This window comes from Chrysemys picta, chromosome 1, assembly GCF_011386835.1.
Source record: "Chrysemys picta bellii isolate R12L10 chromosome 1, ASM1138683v2, whole genome shotgun sequence".
NCBI classification, from domain to species: Eukaryota; Metazoa; Chordata; order Testudines; family Emydidae; genus Chrysemys; species Chrysemys picta.
The window spans coordinates 120,783,780-120,804,837 of record NC_088791.1 but is presented as its reverse complement, the minus strand read 5'-3'; the positions used below and the strand labels follow the sequence as shown (position 1 = coordinate 120,804,837).

The window sequence follows — 21,058 nt, the reverse complement described above, 5'->3', positions numbered from 1 at the left end:
CACCAAAAGCTGGTGTTTGTAAACAGTCTGAGGGAAATGGCTAAATATTAAGGTTAAATTTGAAAGTTGTAGCACCAGTGCAGTCGTCAAACCAGCTGTTGGTTTATAAAACTGAAAAGTCATATAGCAAATTATTTCCCACATCACCTATCCAGGCACCCCCCAAAAATAGTCACCCAAACAAGGAACTGGGAGCCTGTAGCATAGAGGTGATGAAGAGGAACCTGCATCTGGAAAGGTCAGCCTTGTTTGTTGCAGACTGAAGCATTTTCGAATTTATTCTCTCCTCAATAGGACAAAGTCCTCTGCAGCTGCTTGGCTGTAATTGCTAGCTCTGCATTAAAGAAGGAGCTTCTGTCATGCCTAGCCAGTGAACTGATATTAACATGTACCCCCCAATCCCCCGAGACTGGTTATAGTCCCTGAAAGCCTCAGAGGATCAGAATCTGATTTTAAGGAATTAAATGATTGGTAACGTTTTTGTTATTGCGGCAGACAGAACCTAAAGTAATTGCATCCTAGACTGGCTCCAGCATAAGATTTCAGAAAGTCGAATTACATCCAAAAATCATTCAAGGATGCAGTGCTTAATTTGTGCCAGGGGTTGCCAGGGCTTGGCAGTTCATAGCCCCAGCATCTCTGGGCTTGCCACATCAGTTATGAAAGTAAAAAAAAATTGCTTAAACCCCTGCACCTAATTGGTTGAGCCCAGGCATCTCTTTCAGCACAAATTAAGCACTGCAAGGATTATGTCATAGAACACAATTCAGTATTCTGAAAAAGAGTTACTTGACATTCAAACATGATTTGTTCTGGCACTCACTACAGAAAGAGGGCATTTTGGAGGGAAATCGACTGCTACTCCCTCTTACCTTCCATTTGCTACTAAGAGGAGAGGAAGAAAGCCAGATGATGGGGGTCATAGGTGCTGGAACTAGTGATGCTGGGGGTGCTGCTGCACCCTCTAGCTTGAAGGGGTTTCTATCATATACGGGGTTTACAGTTTGGTTAAATGGCTCCCAGCACCCCCACTATACAAATTGTTCCAGCACCCCTAGGAGATGGGTGGAAGAGGGAGAAAAGAAAGACGTCAGGCTATATATTCCCAAAGATCATATGATTAGTCAATAGATGGGAGTGTTTTTCAAGGCACCGCAGACCTACATTGTACCTAGTTTCAAACCAGACTCCTTGGAAAATCCCCTGAGTAGCAGGAGCCTGGTCCTTCAATGAGTCCTAACTGCAGCATTCCCCTTTCCCGTTGCAGCTGGAGAAGGTGAAATTTACACTTTGATGAGCCGGCTCTGGAGATGCACAGACATGGACAAAAAAAAAAAAAACAGCAGACTCTCCACATGTTTTGCATAATAAAGTGCACGGGAAGGGTCTCCTTGCAGCTTTGATTTCAAAATTGGGGGAGTTGCTCAATGCTTACAGATCTCCCCTCCCAACACCTGGAAACACATTCGGGTGTCTCAGGCACACCTTGAAAAATCAAAAGCCAGGGGAGCATGAAGGTCTTTTTCTTTGTTAGGGACCAAAAGGCATCACTGCAGCGTGGCATGATCCCGGGGTACAGCCAAGCCCGCAACAGCCAGAGAAGTGAGAGCGCCCGTTGCGCTTTCCCGGGAGAGACCTCGGTGTTGGTTTATTTGCATAAAAAAAAGAAAGAAACATGGTTCGTCCTTTAGCCCACCCCCACTGCCCACACAGGATCCCAAAGGTACCAAACCACTACCCCCAAAAACACTTTTCACAGCAGAAGGGTCTGGCCAGCCCCCCACTAGTTAAAGCCGCTACGAGTTTGTATCTGAACTCTTGGGGTGGGGGGTAAAGATCAATATTTGAGTGTGACAAAGAAAGTTCGGCTTTATTTATTTGGGGGGTGGGGCTGTACACGGGGCCCACTGCGCTCTGCTCCGCCTGTCCCTGGCTGCCCTTGGGCTGCCCCTGGGCATGGGGCAGGGAGGCTGGGTACCTGAAGCCGGTGACTGCGGTCTGGTTGCTCCTCCACGCCTTGCCCTGCTGCAGCAGCACCCCCTGCACGACCTCCTTCTCGTCGGGCAGCCGGTACACGGGGAAGATGTAGAGCCAGCAAAGGACAAAGACACACAAGGCACTGGCCCCCCCGACGGGCAACCGGGTCCGGGGACATTTACACACCGGCCCCGCCGCCGCCATCCTCCTCCTCCTCCCCCGGCAGATCTTCCTCCGGGCCGGGCTGCAGTCACTCATCAGTCCCGGCGAGCGGCCGCCGGAGCGCCAAAGCCCCCCATGCAACAGACACAGAGCCGCCGCCGCGATGGTGAGCCGGCTCCCCCGGGGGCTCCCCGTCGGCCGCCCCGCTGCTCTAGGGACGGCGGCCATCCTGAAGGCCAGCGGCGGATGCCATCGCAGCCCAGTTAGCCGGGGGAGCGGCTGCCCGCTGCTCAAGCCAGGGATCAGCAGGGCTCAGCCGCTTCCTCTCTCGGTAGCGGCGGCTGCTGCTGCTGTCTCGCTTCCTCCCAGTCATTTGGTCCTCTGCTCCCCCTCCCTCCCCTTCCCCCCGCCAGGCACACAGCACCCGGGGAGCTGTCACTGCAGCAAGTCCTTGTACATTTCCATTCTGCCGCCCGTTCCCGGGCTTCCCTCCTGCTCCCCAAATCCGATGGGAACAAAGAGCTGCCCCTCCCCCCTCGCTCCAGGAGCTGTCAGCAACCTTCTCCTGCACCCCTGAAATCGGGGAGATGGGGGCAGGGACGCGACACGACAGCGGGGTGACCGGAAATCAGGGCTTTTTTTTCCCCCGCAGGAAAAGAAAATATCTCCTTTGACCCGTTCAGATCAGCGCCTCCTGGATTGGCGCTGGCAGCAGGGTTTAGCTTTTTTGCTCGCCTTCAGTAAAAGGGGGGGGGAATCAGGCTGAGCCGGGCAATGGCAGGAGACTTACATGATCCCCCTACCCCCAAAGTCCCGCCCACCCCGCCACCCCCCCAGCTGCTGTGACACTGCATCAGTCACACGCACAAAGCAGCCTCCTTCCTCCACTCGCCTCGCCGAGGAATCCCAGCGCGCCGAGCCGAGAGCCCCGCAGAGATCGCGCCACCCTTCCCCCGCCCCCAAACATCAGTCCACCCTGCAGCCTCCCTTCACCCCACACCGCTGTTCCCCGGGGGCTTCCACCCTCAATCGCCTCGACAGGATCCCCCCCCCCCCCGGCCCCACACGCATTCACAGTACATAACTCCCCACCCCCACTTCCCAGCACACCCAAACAAACCCAGGATCTCACTAGTCTCAGGCGATTCCCATCCAAGCCTACCCCGCCCCCATCCTAAATAACCTGGCGGGATGCCACACGCCGCCTTATCCCCATGCCCAGGACAGGATTCCCGCCCCATCCCCAATCAACCACCCTGCTAAACCCCGGATCTCACTGGCACATAGGGACATGGCTCCGGTACATGCCCCCGCCGCCCCGTTCCCCGCGCTCCCGGCAGTAAATGACGAAACACAGGCAGGATCCTGGATCCAGGCTCGCTCTCTCTCACACACACCCTCCTTTTCTTATATACTGCACCCAGATGTGCAAGCAGCTGGGATCCAGCCGGACACAGACATCAGCCTCATGGCGCAGAGCCTTTGCTGCGACCGTTTCTACTCATTATTTATATTGGGAAATCACTTTCCCCCATTAAACCCTCCATCCCGAAACCCTTTTAAAATGTCAGCCGGGGCCATTCTTATACAGGGATCTCGCCCGAAAACCGTCCGTCCTTCCAGCCACCAAAGTACTGCAAAGTGGGGAAAGCCCAGCATCACACCTCCCATCCCGCTCGCTCTTCAGCACGCCCTTGCGGCTGACTTGTCTAGCTGCATACAGCTAAATTGTCAGCATATTGTGCTCCGGGGTTAGAGCTAGCTGTGAAGAATGACAAAATATAGGAAAAACTGAGAGACTGGAGTTCATGTGGATTAGCCTGGTCATTCCTCTCCCCCCCCACCCGCCACATTTTTGCCCCTTTCTAATGCTAGCCTGTTTGATACGACGGGGGGGGGGGGGGCACACTCCTTTTTTAACCCCACAGATCACTCAGTTTGAAGACAAGCTACACTAACTAGCCAAAGCATACCAGTTGTGCATGGACTTTCACCAGCAACCTGAGACTCTGTTAGTTATTTACCTCCCTCAAACTGCCAGCCACTAGGAATTAGACTGAATCCACCATCTCCATCTCACATATGCCACTGTAGGGGAACTAGATGATAGTGTTTTGTGGTCAGCGATGAGGTCTGCTGGATTCAAACCACTATCCTAGAAACAGGGGCCGGATTGCCAGTCTCTTGTGCTGTGCCACTGACATCGGAGCAACTATACAGATATTTTTGGATGATACAACACATTAAGCTAGTGGCATTGGGAAACCTGAATTAAGGACGGCCTCTAAGAGGCAGCCACACTCTCTAACTTCTCTAAGTGTTTCGTACAATTGTGTTTGATCTTTAGATGCAAAGCACTTTTATCAAGGCAAACGATTTTGCTGCTACACAGTTGTCAGTGTATTTTAAAATAGCTTCGATATGTTGTAAAATAAAGACAATTTTTACTTACATTAAGGGCCAAATTCCTCAATATCTGTGTGTATGAAGTTTCCGGAAAATGAGAGAAACTGATCCCAGAGCTCGAATGTAGGAAACTGGGGATGCACCCATGGCTGAAATTCCTCCAATATTGTTAGTATATGCTGAGTTACAGTATCATCAGTCTCTTTAATAACATGTTGTAAGGACTTAGTGTCTTCAGACAAACACTTTTGTGTGTTAGACAAAAGTTGCCTGACAAATGCTAGAACTACATGAATACCTCCACCTGGTTCACCCCATTTAACAAATGAATAACATTTCAGAGCACTCAGAGCCTCAAATACTGAAGATCAGGCACATCAGAGCACGGTTGCGTTGCTTACCAACAAGCATTTGATCTGCAGTACAAGCCTCCGAATCAACAAGAAGTTCTAGTAATCCTGCTTCTCCCAAAAAAATCCCACTACATGCAATAAAACAGCACAGGATGTGAAAACCACCCAGGTGAATCACATTGGTACCAAGTTCATTGCAGAGATCAATTTCACCTGCTGAACAACAGCATAGAGCTGCTGACATTCCCTTACATTTCAGCACTGTAGTATAGACTGTGGCCAGGGCAGCTGGTTTGGCATCCACAGTAGGTACATATGCAACTGCTGGGTAGGTGCTCTTTGTTGCAAGCTTCTGGTTGAAACTAGTCCAGAAGTGTGAACAATATCAACCTCATTTGATATTGGTAGGATATCACAAGGCAGTAGTCTTAAAAGACACCAGCGGAGATCTCTGATAGTGTTCATTTGTAGGTGACAAGAGTTTATTTTCTCAAGTACTTTTTCATGACAAGTCAGTTCTGGACATGGACTAGGTTTTTCAAACGCTGCAAACTGGATAAGACACTGATTGCCCAGGGAGAGTAAGTGACATTTCTTTCCCATGCTTCAGTAATATTTCTTGTGAAGCTGGACTAACTGCAGACTGTTCTTGGAATACCATTCTAGCCATCAATTGGAAGGTATTCTTTCCATCAATGGTTTCTACCTTTATGTCTCTATCATCTCCTTCATGGATGAGATTTCCACCAGCGTGAATTGATACAATTCTATTTGGAATGAATATACCTCACTGGAGTCTTTCTACTTCCGTTTTTTCAGCACTTGTGATGAACCACCTCAACTCATAATTGATGCAGAATTCATGAAGGCGTAGTATGTCAATTAAACTATGTGACCAATTATGGTGTAGCTGTGCAGCAAGGCTTATGTGTAGCAGCGTGATAATTTTGGAAATATTAAATACTCTGCAGCTGAGAGGCACCTTCTTTGAATGTCTTCTGAATGAGGATACTCATTGCTGGCTGAATTATGTGCCTCGTTATCTAACCACCAAGGGACAAACTCCTTTACCAACCGACGCACAAAAGTAACTGACCTCTAAACTACAACCACCTTTGGATAATATTCTGAGATTATCGTTTTGCCTGTTTCAGACCAAAGGATTGAAGCATAATTATAGAAAACTTGTTCACTTGAAAGCTGTTCATCAGACTCACTCACCTGAAGAGCATCCACAAAACGTTTAGATGACTTAAGTTTCTGTTTCAGGTTACTAGCAACTTGGATAGTGTCAGCTAATGTTATTACACTACATAGAACAATGGTAGACTTGCCTTGTCCATGCTGTGCATGGAATTAAATTGCAGAACCGTAGTGTTTTTCTAATCTTGCCTGTAATTTGTTACAGGAACAGCTTGCAATTTCTGCATCTGAGGGAAGCAGGGTTTTATATCTTCGTAGCAGTTTGGACAGAAGAAGAGCTTTATTATTATACATAAGCCATTGTCTCTCTTCAATCAGCTGATAAAATGCAATGTATTGTTGCCGTTAACTAGATTCATTTTACTCATGTAGAAAAAAAAAGGCATATTGAATGATAAACTGCATCCTTCGCCATCATATCTTCTACAGATGTTCTGCATATGTCATCATCACCTCTCTTAGATTGGTTGCTCTCTCAAATGCTTCTATTTTGTCAAGTTTCTCATCTTGTGTTCAATACAACTCTGACCTGCCAAATTGGACTTGTGTGTATATTTCTGAAGCAATCCCTGTGATAGAGTATTAGTGGCACGTCATCTAAACTAGAAAACTCATCCAATAGCCACCAGTACAATTCATCTCTCCTGGCTACTACTGCCAGCATCACAGAATTCTATCCAGCACTGGTGGCTTTTGACAGTTTTGCATTCTTGCGATTTTCTTGACAAATAAGCACATTTTTCAAGGTTTGTGAAGGCTCTTCTTCTCTGATGAAAGCTTTAGAGGACTTGTATCCTCAATATCTTCACATAGTGTACCTTGTGTAGAGGTAAGATTCCCAAAGTACACCTCTACTGTGATATAACGTGACCCGATATAACACAAATTCAGATATAACACGGTAAAGCAGCGCTCCGCGGGGCGGGGCTGCGCACTCCGGCGGATCAAAGCAAGTTCGATATAACGCGGTTTCACCTATAATGCGGTAAGATTTTTTGGCTCCCGAGGACAGCGTTATATCAAGGTAGAGGTGTATATTGTTAGATCTACATATTAGTATTAATGTTGCCATTTTGTTTAGTGAGCATTTTGACTGAAACCCAATATGAAGCTGGGTAATGTCATCTCTAACATTAATATTGACCTGTGCATAAGTGACACTGAATTGAAAAGCTAATTTCTAGAATATTTCAAAGGCTAGTACTGCATGCATAGGCAACAACTAATTAAAACCTTCTACCAGGTAGACTAGATGCTACATTATATGTACAAAAACTTGCAAATGGAGAAGCATTACATTAGGAATTCACATACATTTATATCTATTCACTGTGCAGTACAAACTATGGGCATGTTACATACTGCTACTAGTGTACAACTGTCACTGAGAGACTGATCTGGTCAGAACATTTCAATTGAAAATATAGAAAACTATAATAGTCACTTGTTAGATACTTTGACAATTAAGAATATGCAATGTGAAAACATATAATGTTAGTATATTTCAAAATGTTATTTGCCATTTTTGCCACATGCTAAACACTTTCATCATTTCTGGAAAAAAAAAATCTTGCCCATGCAGAATCTATAAAATTTTTTTAATACATTGTAATTTGGTAGTTTTGACCAATAAAACACCCTATTAGGGTACTGAATTTCACAGTAAAATCTGTAGTCCTAATCGGGTTGCAGTGTTTCTGGAACTGTGCAAAAAAACAAGCAAGCAAACAAACAAACAAAAAGATGACACTCATTTTGGATACCATTGTTTCACCTCACCTACAGGCTTACAACATCACTTGTCAGCTCCACATCATACATCATCTAAATGAACATAAAATAAGCTTTCTAATTATTCATGATGGGGTGTGTGTAGGGTGGGTACATTGAACTCCAAAAATATGGCCCTTTTTGGAGAACTGGTATGTGTCTATGAGAACAATAGTATCCTGCCAGTTTCCAGGCTACTCACAAAGTGACCCCTACTTTGTGGGAGTGGAGTTGCTTTAAAAGATCTTGGCATGAATTTCTAAAAGGTTGCAAGTGCTTGCAGGTAGGCTCCTAAGCCCATGTTTAGGTACCTTAGCTTTCTCTCTCACACACACACACACACACACACACACACACACACACACACACACACACACACACACACACACACACACACACACACCAAAGGATGGGGGCTTTTCCCCTCAACTTCAACAGCCCAATTCATGACAAATCTCTCTCTCTCTCTCTCTTCTGCTTTGCAGGTTTCCGTGTGGGCTGAATATCTTTGAATTTATGCAAGCCACCATGCTTGAATGTAAATCTTCAATAATCTAAGTGCACCCAGCTCTGCCTGCCTAATAAAATAACTTACTTTATGCAATGACCTCTTGATGTCTACTCTTTAGTGTTCCAGTATTAGAGCAGGGCCAGCCCACAACATTTTAGCACCTGAAGCGGGGAGCTCAAATGATGTTTTGCTTGGGCCAAAACTTTGAAAGGTCTCAATTCTGCCTTCTTCCTATTCTACTCCTCTCATGGTACTGCTCTGCTACCTACCCCAATAAAGGAGAACTAACAACTTAAAATGCCTTGTTCAAAAATTTTAAGTAACACTTAACTTTCGAACAGCAAATGTAACTTTTCTTGTCTGCATGGTAAACACTGGTGTTTTTATCTGTTTGAATAATCAAAGTGCTGCTTTCCATGCCTTCTTGGTTGCAAAGATTTGAACTGCTTCCTGAAGGTCCACAGTCTGGGCCAGCTCATGCTCTATTGAGATGGTTGCAAGGCCGACCAGCCTCTCCTGTGTCATTGTGGAGCATAGATGTGTTTTTATGAACTTCAGCATGGAGAAGCTACATTTTCCACTGGCAACTGTTACAGGAAGTGTTAGAAGTATGTGCAGAGCAACAAAAGCATTTGGAAAGAGGATGGTCATCTGATTTGTGCACTGCACATATATTCCAGAACAGCCTTTGGAGTTGATCCTGCTGAAATGTATCTTGAAAGGGCTTTCAGTTCATCACCTAAATCACTCGCATCAATATTGCTCATGTCATCATGTGTCAACACTGTCTTTAGTGCCCTGCATTGCTGGTGTAGGTGGTCTTCAGGTATAGTGAGGAGTTTTGGAATATCATACAACATCCCAAATATACTGCTGTGTTCCTTGAGCTACATGAAACGTTCTTCAACTGACTGTATTGCACAATCTAGTACCTGGTTAAAGAATTCAACTTTGAATTGTTGTTTGGGGTCTCTTATGGGATTATCCCGTGCCTTGTTATCAAAATATCTTCTTCTTCGGTGACTATTGTATTCTTGAATGGGTGGGAAAATAGCTTCAGTGTGAAGTTCCTCTGCCAACTTCTGTGCACTCTTCAGAACATTTTGAAATCCCTCATCTGACCAGTAAGACTGTAGGTATGACTTTACTTTGTCCAGTTGTTCCATTGCTCCACATATATCAAAGTCAACACCTTGGAGTCTCTTGCTTACAACATTTATTTCAAACAGTATATCATGCCACAGCACTAAACCACACAGAAATTTGAAGTTATGTATGTTTCTGGTGATTCCATTTCCCTCTGCCACTGTTCTCCCATGAACAGTTCCTGTCATAGCATTATCCTCCATAATGGCAACTATGGTATCATCTATCTTCCCACTTTATCGCCTCCACTTGACTTCACTTGTGGCACTCAGTGGTTTCAGTAACAGAGACGATGTTCCCAGATGTTGCTTCAAAATTTGCCATCCATGAGTTGATGCAGAGAAAAATACATAGATGCTGTGAATTACATTAAAAAATTCAGCAGCCTCACTAGAAGCTGAGGTTGCATCACTGACCACCAAGTTCAATGAATGAGAACTGCATGGGACAAAAAAGGCTCAAGGGTTTAACTCTTGGATCCATGTCTGCACTCATCTGTTCTTTCCTCTCATGTTGGCACCATTATTGTAGCCCTGACCTCTCATGTCAGCTATCACAATTCCCGTATCTTTCAGCTTTTTAAGAAGCACATTTGTCATACCAGCTCCTGTAGTATCATCAATGTCAATACATTCTAGAAAATGTTCTCTGACAGTCACCATTGCAGGGACATTTTCACTAGGTTCTGTTGTTGTTACAAAATGCACCATTAGAGTCATTTGTTCTGTATAGCTGATGTCAGGTGTGCAGTCCAGAATAACAGAGTAATATCTTGCTGACTTCAGAGCTGCCATAATCTTCTGTTTGACTTTTGTTGCCAGTAACTGTATGATCTCATTTGAAGTGTTTTTCCAAGGTAGTGGTGTATGTACATTTCTTGGGTGGTGACTCTTCTTAGATGCTCCTGGAATACAGCATCAAACTCAGCCATCAGCTCCACAATTTTAAGGAAGTTTCTATTGTTTGGCACATACAGCTGATCTGAAGTGCCATGCACTGCTAGGTTTTGGGTAGCAAGCATTTTCACAATGGCAATGAGTCTTTTCAGAACATTTTGCCAGTAAAGAGACTCTGATGCAATCTTCTCTGGATGCTGATCATCTATGATGGCCTTTAACTTTTGTCTCATCTCAAGCTCTTTCCACCTATGGAATGCTCTCTGGTGATTTGCTGCCTTCTCATGGCATGCCAGATTTCTAGCCAGATTTTTCCAGTCCTTTGTTCCTGGAACATTAGACTGGAAGAGTTTGCAACAAAAACAGTATGCAGCATTCTGGGTTTTTGAGTACATAAGCCCTGGCCTCTCCACTTTATCACCATTGGGGATTTCACACCAGTAATGTGTTGGATGGAAACTTCTATTTTCATTGTCTTTGGGGAACATGAAGTTTTTCACTTGCTGTGGCCCATGCAGTACAAGGAAGTCCCTCAGGCTACTGTTCAAATGGGTCCACAGTCCTAGATCATCTAGACTTAAGGAACTAAACTCAGCAGCAGTTGTTTCTTGTGCCTCCACCACACCCTTCTCTGATCTACACTTTTATTCAGGAATGTGCATGGTTACATCCATTTGAGATGGAGATATGGATGCTGCAGTAGCTGCCAGGTCACCTGCACTCTGACTAACTGGAAGATCAGGCATCTCCTCACCACTCACATCCTCACTGGGGCCGGAAGGCTCACTGTGAACATTTGTGTCTATGTATCTCAGGAGAGCTCCTTCCCTGCTTAAATAGAAAAGCTTCCTTTGCTTGCTTGCTTTTTCTGAATGCTGCCCCAGAGGGGCGTTTTCTTCTTTCACTCATGACTGATGTTCTGTGCCAGCTATATTGGCTCTCAACATTCAATTGAAGGGGACAAATAATCAGGCTAGTTGTAGGGCCTGAGTGTGGGAAGATATCAGCGTCTTAAGGGCCTAACTGGCTCCTAGTACTTCAGTTGACTGCCTGTTCTCCTCAAGTGGGTTGAGGGAAGCAGCAGGAAACAGGAAGCTCCCTGTGAAGCTGGTGTTAATCAGTCCAGGCTCCTGGGAGTACTAGAGAGGTACATAAGAGGCTCCTCCTCCTCTCTCTCCCTGCAGCTCCTGCTGCTTTCTGTTATTCCCTCTCACCTTTTCTCCTGTCTGCCTGTTATGTCTCTTGTGCCCTCCTTCCTACAGCACAGCACTCCACCATCTCTGTGCATCTAGAGCAGAGAGAATACATATGCACCAGCAGCAGACACAATTTTCTACACTCTGGGTCCAAGTGGCGCCACCCCCCAGTCTGGCACCTGAGGCGGCCGCCTCAGTTCACCTCATGGTAAGGTCAGCCCTGTAGTAGAGGATTAATTTTTATTTATTTTTTTAAGGATTTTTGCCTAACAGACTGATGGGGCAAAACTGCTAGTGTTCAATGTATATCTGTATCCCTTGAAATGTGTTTAGAGGATTTATAGGTGCAGTGAATATGTATCCTGGCTAAGTATTCAACAGCTAAATATTCAGATCTCTTCATCTAAAACAATACCTTGTTGTGATGGATGAATTTTTGCATTATATCACCATTAAGTATTCTTGGTTTGAATGGTTCCTGTATTTCTTGCCCTTTAATTACTAATTTACTCCAATAAATTGCCATCTTAGAAATAGCTTGGCTACTACAAGGCATACAAATATATTTGTGACCATACAAAGTCTTGTTGGGAGATGCTACCAACTCTTCCTCTGTCAGATTTCTCTGCACAGAGCTGCAAAAACAGCTTACAGATGTGTATTCAGACTGATAAGATATTCAAAGGCCTTGCTATGACAGACATTCATATATCATCCTCTTGGAGAGGAAGAATTACAATTGCGGCCAAGTACAATATTAAACAAGTGTACCAATATTTATGGTAACATTTTCAGCTGCAGGTAGGCAGGGGAGAAACACACACAGTACAATATGGTAAAATGAAGGAAAGGATCAAAAGATCTTTAAAGAAAGCATTAATTCTCTAAAGGGCCTGACCTTGCAGCATTTAACCATAAATCAATAGGAGTTTTCCCTGCATTGGTGCTGTAAGATCAGTCACTAAATGTCAGGCTAAGTCTGTCATATAGATTCAATTTTTGCTTCCCTTACTCTCAAAAGTCATCTTACTGAAGGAACCTAAGTATATAATAGAAGTGCTCTAGTGCCTTCATAGTGAAGGGTTGGGTTAAGCTTTCTACTTAGGGAGGTTGTTAAATTCTTTAGTTATCTCTGAAATCAGTCTCAGATATGGATTATTTTAAGGAGCATTGTCAAAAGTCACATACTTGACATTTCACACAGGGCTACATTCCACAGGGAAGCTGAAGCATAGAATCATAGGGTTGGAAGGGTCCTCAGGAGGTCATCTAGTCCAACCCCCTGCTCAAAGCAGGACCTAATCCTCAACTAAATCATCACAGCCAGGGCTTTGTGAAGCCTGACCTTAAAAACCTCTAAGGCCTTGTCTACACTACGAGAGTAGTTCGATTTTACTTGCATCGAATTTTTGTAATCGATATTGCAAAGTCGAACGTGTGTGTCCACACTAAGGACAGTAATTCGACTTTGTGCGTCCACACTAACGGTGAAAGCGTCGACATTCGAAGCGGTGCACTGTGGTCTATCCCACAGTTCCCGCAGCTATCCCACAGTTCCCGCAGTCCCCTCTGCCCATTGGAATTCTGGGTGTAGCCGGCAATGCCTTCTGGGTAACAAAATGAGTCGAGGGTGCTTTTGGGAAACTGTCGTCATCCGTCCATCACTCCCGCCCTCCCTCCCTGAAAGCGCCGGCGGGAAATCAGTTCGCGCGCTTTTCCAGTCATTGACAGCGCGGACGCCACTGTACTCCGAGCATGGAGCCCGCTGCGACCATCGCTGCAGTTGTGGCCGCTCTCAACGCCTCGCAGCTTATCATAAAGGTTTCCCTGAGGCAGATGCAGAAAAGTCAGGCGAGGAGGCTACGGCACCGCGGTGATGTCCTGAAGTCTGAGAGTAGCACAGACCTGTCAGAAAGCAGGGGACCCAGAGCCGAGGACATCACAGTGGCAATGGGTCATGTTGATGCCGTGGAACGGCGATTCTGGGCACGGGAAACAAGCACTGAGTGGTGGGACCGCATAGTGCTGCAGGTCTGGGATGAATCCCAGTGGCTGCGAAACTTTCGCATGCGGAAGGGAACTTTCCTGGAACTTTGTGAGTTGCTGTCCCCTGCCCTGAAGCGCAGTGACACCCGGTTGCGAGCTGCACTGAGTGTACAGAAGCGAGTGGCCATAGCCCTCTGGAAGCTTGCAACGCCAGACAGCTACCGGTCAGTCGCGAACCAGTTTGGGGTGGGCAAATCTACCGTGGGGGTTGTTGTGATGCAAGTAGCGAAGGCAATCGTTGATGTACTGCTGCCAAAGGTAGTGACCCTGGGAAACGTGGAGGCGATCATAGATGGCTTCGCAGCGATGGGATTCCCAAACTGCGGTGGGGCCATAGATGGAACTCACATCCCTATCCTGGCACCGGACCACCAGGCCACCCAGTACATTAACCGAAAGGGCTACTTTTCCATGGTGCTGCAAGCACTGGTGGACCACAGGGGACGTTTTACCAACATCTACGTGGGATGGCCGGGCAAGGTTCATGACGCTCGTGTTTTCAGGAACTCTGGTCTGTTTAGACGGCTGCAACAAGGTATTTACTTCCCGGACCACAAAATAACTGTTGGGGATGTGGAGATGCCTATAGTCATCCTCGGGGACCCAGCCTACCCGCTAATGCCCTGGCTCATGAAGCCCTATACTGGCGCCCTGGACACTGAAAAAGAACTCTTCAACTACCGGCTGAGCAAGTGCAGAATGGTGGTGGAGTGTGCTTTTGGCCGTCTCAAGGGGAGATGGAGAAGCTTACTGACTCGCTGTGATCTCAGCGAAACCAATATCCCCATTGTTATAGCAGCTTGCTGTGTGCTCCACAATCTCTGTGAGAGCAAGGGGGAGACCTTTATGGCGGGGTGGGAGGTTGAGGAAAATAGCCTGGCTGGTGATTACTCACAGCCAGACAGCCGGGCGATTAGAAGAGACCAGCGGGAAGCGCTGTGCATCCGGGAGGCTTTGAAAGCAAAGTTCCTGAGTGAGCAGGGTAACCTGTGACTTTATAGTTTGTGTACTGAGAAGCTAAACCTGCCCCCGTTTCTTTACCCAGTTAATGTTGACTATCCTATCCAGTTACATACCCCCTTCACCCCCCCTCCAACACACGTGTCGAAATAAAAATAGTTCTACTTTGTTAAAGCACACCGTTTTCTTTAATACTGTTTTTGCGGGAATTTTTTAAAACTGGGACGCAGACTGTGGTGCGGAGCGGGTGTAGTGTTGTGACGCGAATGCAGCTTCTAAACTCAAGGATTGACAGGCTCCGCTGCGGTGGGATGCTTGTTTCAACGGAGCCTGTCACCCCTCCTGATCGGGACTGTGTGTATGGGGGGTCTATGTGACTTTGTGGCATGGGGAGGACGGTTACAGATCCCATGCTGTGTGGCTCTGTGATCCTGCCTAAGGACCGGCGCTTAAGATCTGTAACTGCCCTCCCCCGCCACAAAGTCACAGAGCAACCCACCCCCCCCCAACATTACATCAAAACAACCTCCCAGACTAACCGGGGTAACTAGTCACTGCATCACTGCACTGTGTATGTGCCCTGCTGCTGTGCCTGCCCCCGACTATGTACCCTGCCAAAGGAGACTGTCCTGTCCAATTACCAACCCCCTTTCCCCTCCTCCTCCAAAAGAACATGATTGAAACAGTAGTTAACAGAAACGATTTTTTTATTATCAACTACACATGGCATTGGGAGGTGAAACTTGGACGTGGGCTTCTGTCAGGCGGGAAGGAAAGAACTTTTCAAATTTTGGGAAATGAGAGCCTTCTGCTACTAGAGCTCTCTGCAGGGGTGGAGTGAGACTTAGCAGGGACTCTGCCGCCTCTCCTTCTTTGCACTTTGGGTGAGGTGGGTATGGGACTTGGTGGCGGGGGAGGGCGGTTAGAGATGGACTGCAGCGGGGCTCTGTCCTCCTGCCTCCGTTCCTGCAGAACATCCACAAGGCGCCGGAGCATGTCCGTTTGCTCCCTCAGTAGTCCAAGCAGCGTTTGAGTCGCCTGCTGGTCTTCCTGCCGCCACCTCTCCTCCCGATCCATGTTGGCTTGGTGCATTCGGGTCAAGTTCTCCCGCCACTGGGTCTGCTGTGCTGCCTGGGCTTGGGAACAGGCCATAAGCTCAGAGAACATGTCCTCCCGTGTCCTCTTCTTCCTACGCCTAATCCGCGCTAGCCTCTGGGAGTGTGATTCCAGGCTAGGTTGTGAGACAGTCGCAGATGTGGCTGTGGGAATGGGAAAAAGGGAGTGAATTCCTCAGAAAGATAAATGTAGTTGTGAACAAAGAACATAGTCTTTCTCTGTGAACAAGACCATGCACAGCACCTTTCACATGCGCACTCAGCACAAGGTCGAATTCTCGGCCTTCGCATTCAGTGCCTGGGGTCTTGAACAGCACATTTGAGAAGCGAGGCAGCACAACGGAATTTCTGTTGCAGGCAGACATGGTAAGCCGTACACTTGTGGCAGTTTAAAACTTTTATATTACCACTGGCCTCATTTCACATTTAAATCAATGTCAGTCCCTGCTGCCAGCAATCCGGCAAGCGGGAACTCTGCCCCTGTCCCACCCCCTCGCGGCTGTCCCTGGGAACGATCCCTTTCGGCTGCCCCTCTCCCGCCTCCACCGCGTGGCTGCAAACCAGCGGTTACAGTTCTGTAAAGGAACGGGAAAGCAGTACCAACACTAACATTCCCCTACCTAATTAAAAGCAGGTCACCATGGCCGACATCACCCTAATGAGGATCTCCGAGAGCGACAAAGAGAGAATGCTCCGGGAAAGCCTCCAAAGACCAGGGCCGTATGCCGCCCTGCTGTGCAGAGCAATGATCCCTGAGTACTTGATAATCTCGTGGCGCGGCAACGTGTCGTACTTCGGAGGACCCAATAAGGCCGCTCTCCCCAAGAACCTCATGCAACGGCTTTCAAATTACCTCCAGGAGAGCTTCATCGAGATGTCCCAGGAGGATTACTGCTCTATCCCCGGACATATAGACCGCATTTTACTGTAGCTGCAGTAGCAGGGAATAAACAGTAGAGCGGCTTGTGCAGGACAATCACTGAAAACCGGACATTGCTAGATTTCTTTTCAAAACTTGCACTGCCCATTAGTAAACCGTTAAGCGCCTAGGGCACACTAATCATGAACAACCCATTCTTTTAATTGTTAATATTCCTGTTTTGTTAAAAATAAATGTTTAGATGTTTACAACACTTACTGGCTGATCCTTCACCAGATTCTGTGTCCGGGGTAACGGCTGGGGACGCTTCGTAGGGGATCTCTGTAAGGGTGATGAAGAGATCCTGGCTGTCGGGGAAATCAGCGTTGTGAGAGCTGCCGACTGCCTCGCCCTCCTCATCTCCTTCCTCATCTTCCCCTTCCCCTAACATGTCCGAGGAACCGGCCGTGGACAGTATCCCATCCTCAGAGTCCACGGTCACTGGTGGGGTAGTGGTGGCGGCCGCACCGATGATGGAATGCAGTGCCTCGTAGAAACGGGATGTCTGGGGATGGGATCCGGAGCGTCCGTTTGCCTCTTTGGTCTTCTGGTAGCCTTGTCTCAGCTCCTTGATTTTCACGCGGCACTGCGTTGCATCCCGGCTGTATCCTCTCTCTGCCATGTCTTTAGAGATCTTCTCGTAGATCTTTGCATTCCTTCTTTTGGATCGCAGCTTGGAAAGCACGGACTCATCGCCCCACACAGCGATGAGATCCAAGACTTCACGATCAGTCCATGCTGGGGCTCTCTTTCTATTCACAGACTGCACGGCCATCACTGCTGGAGAGCTCTGCATCGTTGCCAGTGCTGCTGTGCTCGCCACGATGTCCAGACAGGAAATGAGATTCAAACTGGCCAGACAGGAAAAGGAATTCAAATTCAAATTTTCCCGGGGCTTTTCCTGTGTGGCTGGTCAGAGCATCCGAGCTCGCACTGCTGTCCAGAGCGTCAGAGTGGTGCACTGTGGGATAGCTCCTGGAGCTATTAGCATCGATTTCCATCCACACCTAGCCTAATTTGACATGGCCATGTCGAATTTAGCCCTACTCCCCTCGTCGGGGAGGAGTACAGAAGTCGAATTAAAGAGACCTCTATGTCGAACTAAATAGCATCGCAGTGTGGACGGGTGCAGGGTTAATTCGATGTAACGGCGCTAACTTCGACATAAACGCCTAGTGTAGACCAGGCCTAAAGGAGGAGATTCTACCACCTCCCTAGGTAACCCATTCCAGTGCTTCACCACCTTCCTAGTGAAAAAGTTTTTCCTAATATCCAGCCTAAACCTCCCTCACTGCAACTTGAGACCATTACTCCTTATTCTATCATCTGGTACCACTGAGAACAGATCCATCCTCTTTCGAATCCCCTTTCAGGTAGTTGAAAGAGCTATCAAATCCCCCCTCATTCTTCTCTTCTGCAGATTAAAAATCCCAGTTCCCTCAGCCTCTCCTCATAAGTCATGTGCTCCAGCCTCCTAATAATTTTTGTTGCCCTCTGCTGGACTCTTTCCAATTTTTCCACATCCTTCTTGTAGTGTGGGGCCCAAAACTGGACACAGTACTCCAGTTGAGCCTCACCAATGCCGAATAGAGAGGAATGATCACGTCCCTCGATCTGTTGGCAGTGCTCCTACTTACAGCCCAAAATGCCATTAACCTTCTTGGCAACAAGGGCACACTGTTGACTCATATCCAGTTTCTCGTCCACTGTAACCCCTAGGTCCTTTTCTGTAGAACTGCTGCCCAGCCAATCGGTCCCTAGTCTGTAGCAGTGCATGGGATTCTCCCGTCATAAGTGCAGGACTCTGCACTTCTCCTTGTTGAACTCAGATTTCTTTTGGCCCAAATCCTCTAATTTGTCTAGGTCCCTCTGTATCCTATCCCTACCCTCCAGCGTATCTACCACTCCTCCCAGTTTAGTGTCATCTGCAAACTTGCTGAGGGTGCAATCAACGCCATCCTCCAGATCATTAATAAAGATATTGAACAAAACCAGCCCCAGGACTGACCCTTGGGGCACTCTGCTTGATACCGCTGCCAAATAGACATGGAGCCATTGAGTATATGGAGATATACCTACCTGAAAGAGCTGGAAGGGATCTCGAGTCCAGTCCCCTGCCTTCACAGCAGAGCAAGTACCATCCCTGACAGATTTTTTACCCCAGATCCCTAAATGGCCCCCTCAAGGATCGAGCTCACAACCCTGGGTTTAGCAGGCCAATGCTCAAACCACTGAGCTATCCCTACCTGTTGAACCCAGCAATCTAGCCAGCTTTCTATCCACCTTATAGTCCATTCATCCAGCCCATACCTCTAACTTGCTCGCAAGAATACTGTGGGAGACTGTATCAAAGGCTTTGCTAAAGTTAAGGAATAACACATCCACTGCTTTCCCCTCATCCACAGAGCCAGTTATCTTGTCATAGAAGGCAATTAGGTTAGTCAGGCATGACTTGCCCTTGGTGAATCCATGCTGACTGTTCCTGATCACTTTCTTCTCCTCGAAGTACTTCAAAATTGATTCCTTGAGGACCTGCTCCATGATTTTTCCAGGGGCTAAGGTGAGGCTGACTGGCCTGTAGTTTCCCGGATCCTCCTTCTTCCCTTTTTTAAAGATGGGCACTACATTAGCCTTTTTCCAGTCATCCAGGACCTAGCCTGATCACCATGAGTTTTCAAAGATAATGGTCAATGGCTCTGCAATCACATCCGCCAACTCCTTTAGCACCATCGGATGCAGTGCATCCGCCCCATGGACTTGTGCTCGTCTAGCTTTTCTAAATAGTCCTGAACCACTTCTTTCTCCACAGGGCTGGTCACCTCCTCCCCATACTGTGCTTCCCAGTGCAGTAATCTGGGAGCTGACCTTGTTCATGAAGACGGAGGCAAAAAAAGCATTGAGTACATTAGCTTTTTCCACATCCATTGTCACTAGGTTGCCTCCCCCATTCAGTAAGGGGCCCACACTTTCCCTCACCTTCTTCTTGTTTCTACCTGTAGAAACCCTTCTTGTTACTCTTAACATCCCTTGCTAGCTGCAACTCCAAGTGTGATTTGGCCTTCCTGATTTCATTCCTGCATGCCTGAGCAATATTTTTATACTCCTCTCTGGTCATTTGTCCAGTCTTCCACTTCTTGTAAGCTTCTTTTTTGTGTTTAAGATCAGCAAGGATTTCACTGTTAAGTCAAGCTGGTCGCCTGCCATATTTACTGTTCTTTCTACACATTGGGATGGTTTGTTCCTGCAACGTCAATAAGGATTCTTTAAAATACATCCAGTTCTCCTGGACTCCTTTCCCCCTCATGTTATTCTCCCAGGGGATCCTGCCCATCAGTTCCCTGAGGGAGTCAAAGTCTGCTTTTCTGAAGTCCAGGGTCAGTATTCTGCTGCTCTCTTTTCTTCCTTGTGTCAGGATCATGAATTCAACCATCTCATTGTCACTGCCTCCCAGGTTCCCATCCACTTTTTCTTCCCCTACTAATTCTTCCCTGTTTGTGAGCAGCAGGTCACACAGGGCAATTTTTAAAAATATACAACTAAGAATGCAAACTTTTGACTTTTTCACCTTAACTTTTATTTTTCACCATGGAGGTTTACAGAATATGAAATCTTCATGGAGAACTTCTATTCTCCAACACTGTCTCCCTAGGTCCCCAGCCCTGGGATGTTCGCTCTGGGCTTAACATATTCCAAAAAGGCTATGTAAAATGCATATGTGTGAGAGCTTGCATGCCATCAGGGGGCTCGGGGTAGGGCTGAGAAGTGGAATTCCTGTCTCACTCCCTGCCTTGTACATTAACAAACTCACTTTGAAATCCAACATAGAATCACCCACAATGCACACATCCAAATCCACCATATCACATTCAAAACAACAAGTTTAACACATTTGATTTAATCCACCAACTCTCCCACTTCAAGTATGACCGTAGGCAATATCTCTTCATCTAGCTAGGGTCTGAGTTAAGGTACTTTTGAGTGGAACTGGATGGGTGCTTTGTCAGCAGTCAGAAAGTGAATTTGTTGTGGAGCCATGGAATCTGAGCACGTGTTCAGGTGCTAAGGTATGTGACCGGAGGTTGGCCTGGATACGTGTGCTTAAATGGAGATTTCCCTTACTTTTTTTTTTTTTTAAACAGATGGTGTAGTTGGAAATGCACTGGAAAATCTTTAATTTTGAGTTAATAATGTGTGTGTATGTTGGAGTATATTGGAAGCTTGTGTATCTTAAATTGCAATTTAGCATCCATTTCCCATATTTACAAAGGTTTTAGAGATGTAAGATACACTGAGGATAACACAAGAAAACATCTGGCCTTGGAACCAGTGGGTGTGTTTGCGAAGGAGGTATAATAATTATATATCCCAACGAGTATGACCTTAAGCACATTAGGGGCA

General features: G+C 46.9%; 2 protein-coding genes across 2 annotated transcripts in view; both read right to left on the bottom strand.

The window, feature by feature from the left end:
* Nucleotides 1-3,069, bottom strand: part of ST8SIA1 (ST8 alpha-N-acetyl-neuraminide alpha-2,8-sialyltransferase 1) — a 152,518-nt gene extending 149,449 nt beyond the window's left edge. Inside the window, exon 1 of the mRNA XM_008165713.4 lies at nucleotides 1,979-3,069. Coding sequence (XP_008163935.1) covers nucleotides 1,979-2,367 — 389 coding nt within the window. The 5' untranslated portion in view covers nucleotides 2,368-3,069. The remainder of the gene's footprint in view (nucleotides 1-1,978) is intronic.
* Nucleotides 3,070-15,409: 12,340 nt separating this feature from the next.
* LOC135975857 (uncharacterized) lies at nucleotides 15,410-17,456 on the bottom strand. Its single transcript, XM_065568662.1, has 2 exons — nucleotides 16,880-17,456; nucleotides 15,410-15,885 (listed from the first exon to the last, which is right to left on the bottom strand). The coding sequence occupies exons 1-2, from the start codon at nucleotides 17,454-17,456 to the stop codon at nucleotides 15,410-15,412; spliced, it is 1,053 nt and encodes a 350-aa protein (XP_065424734.1).
* Between the last annotated feature and the right edge of the window lie 3,602 nt (nucleotides 17,457-21,058).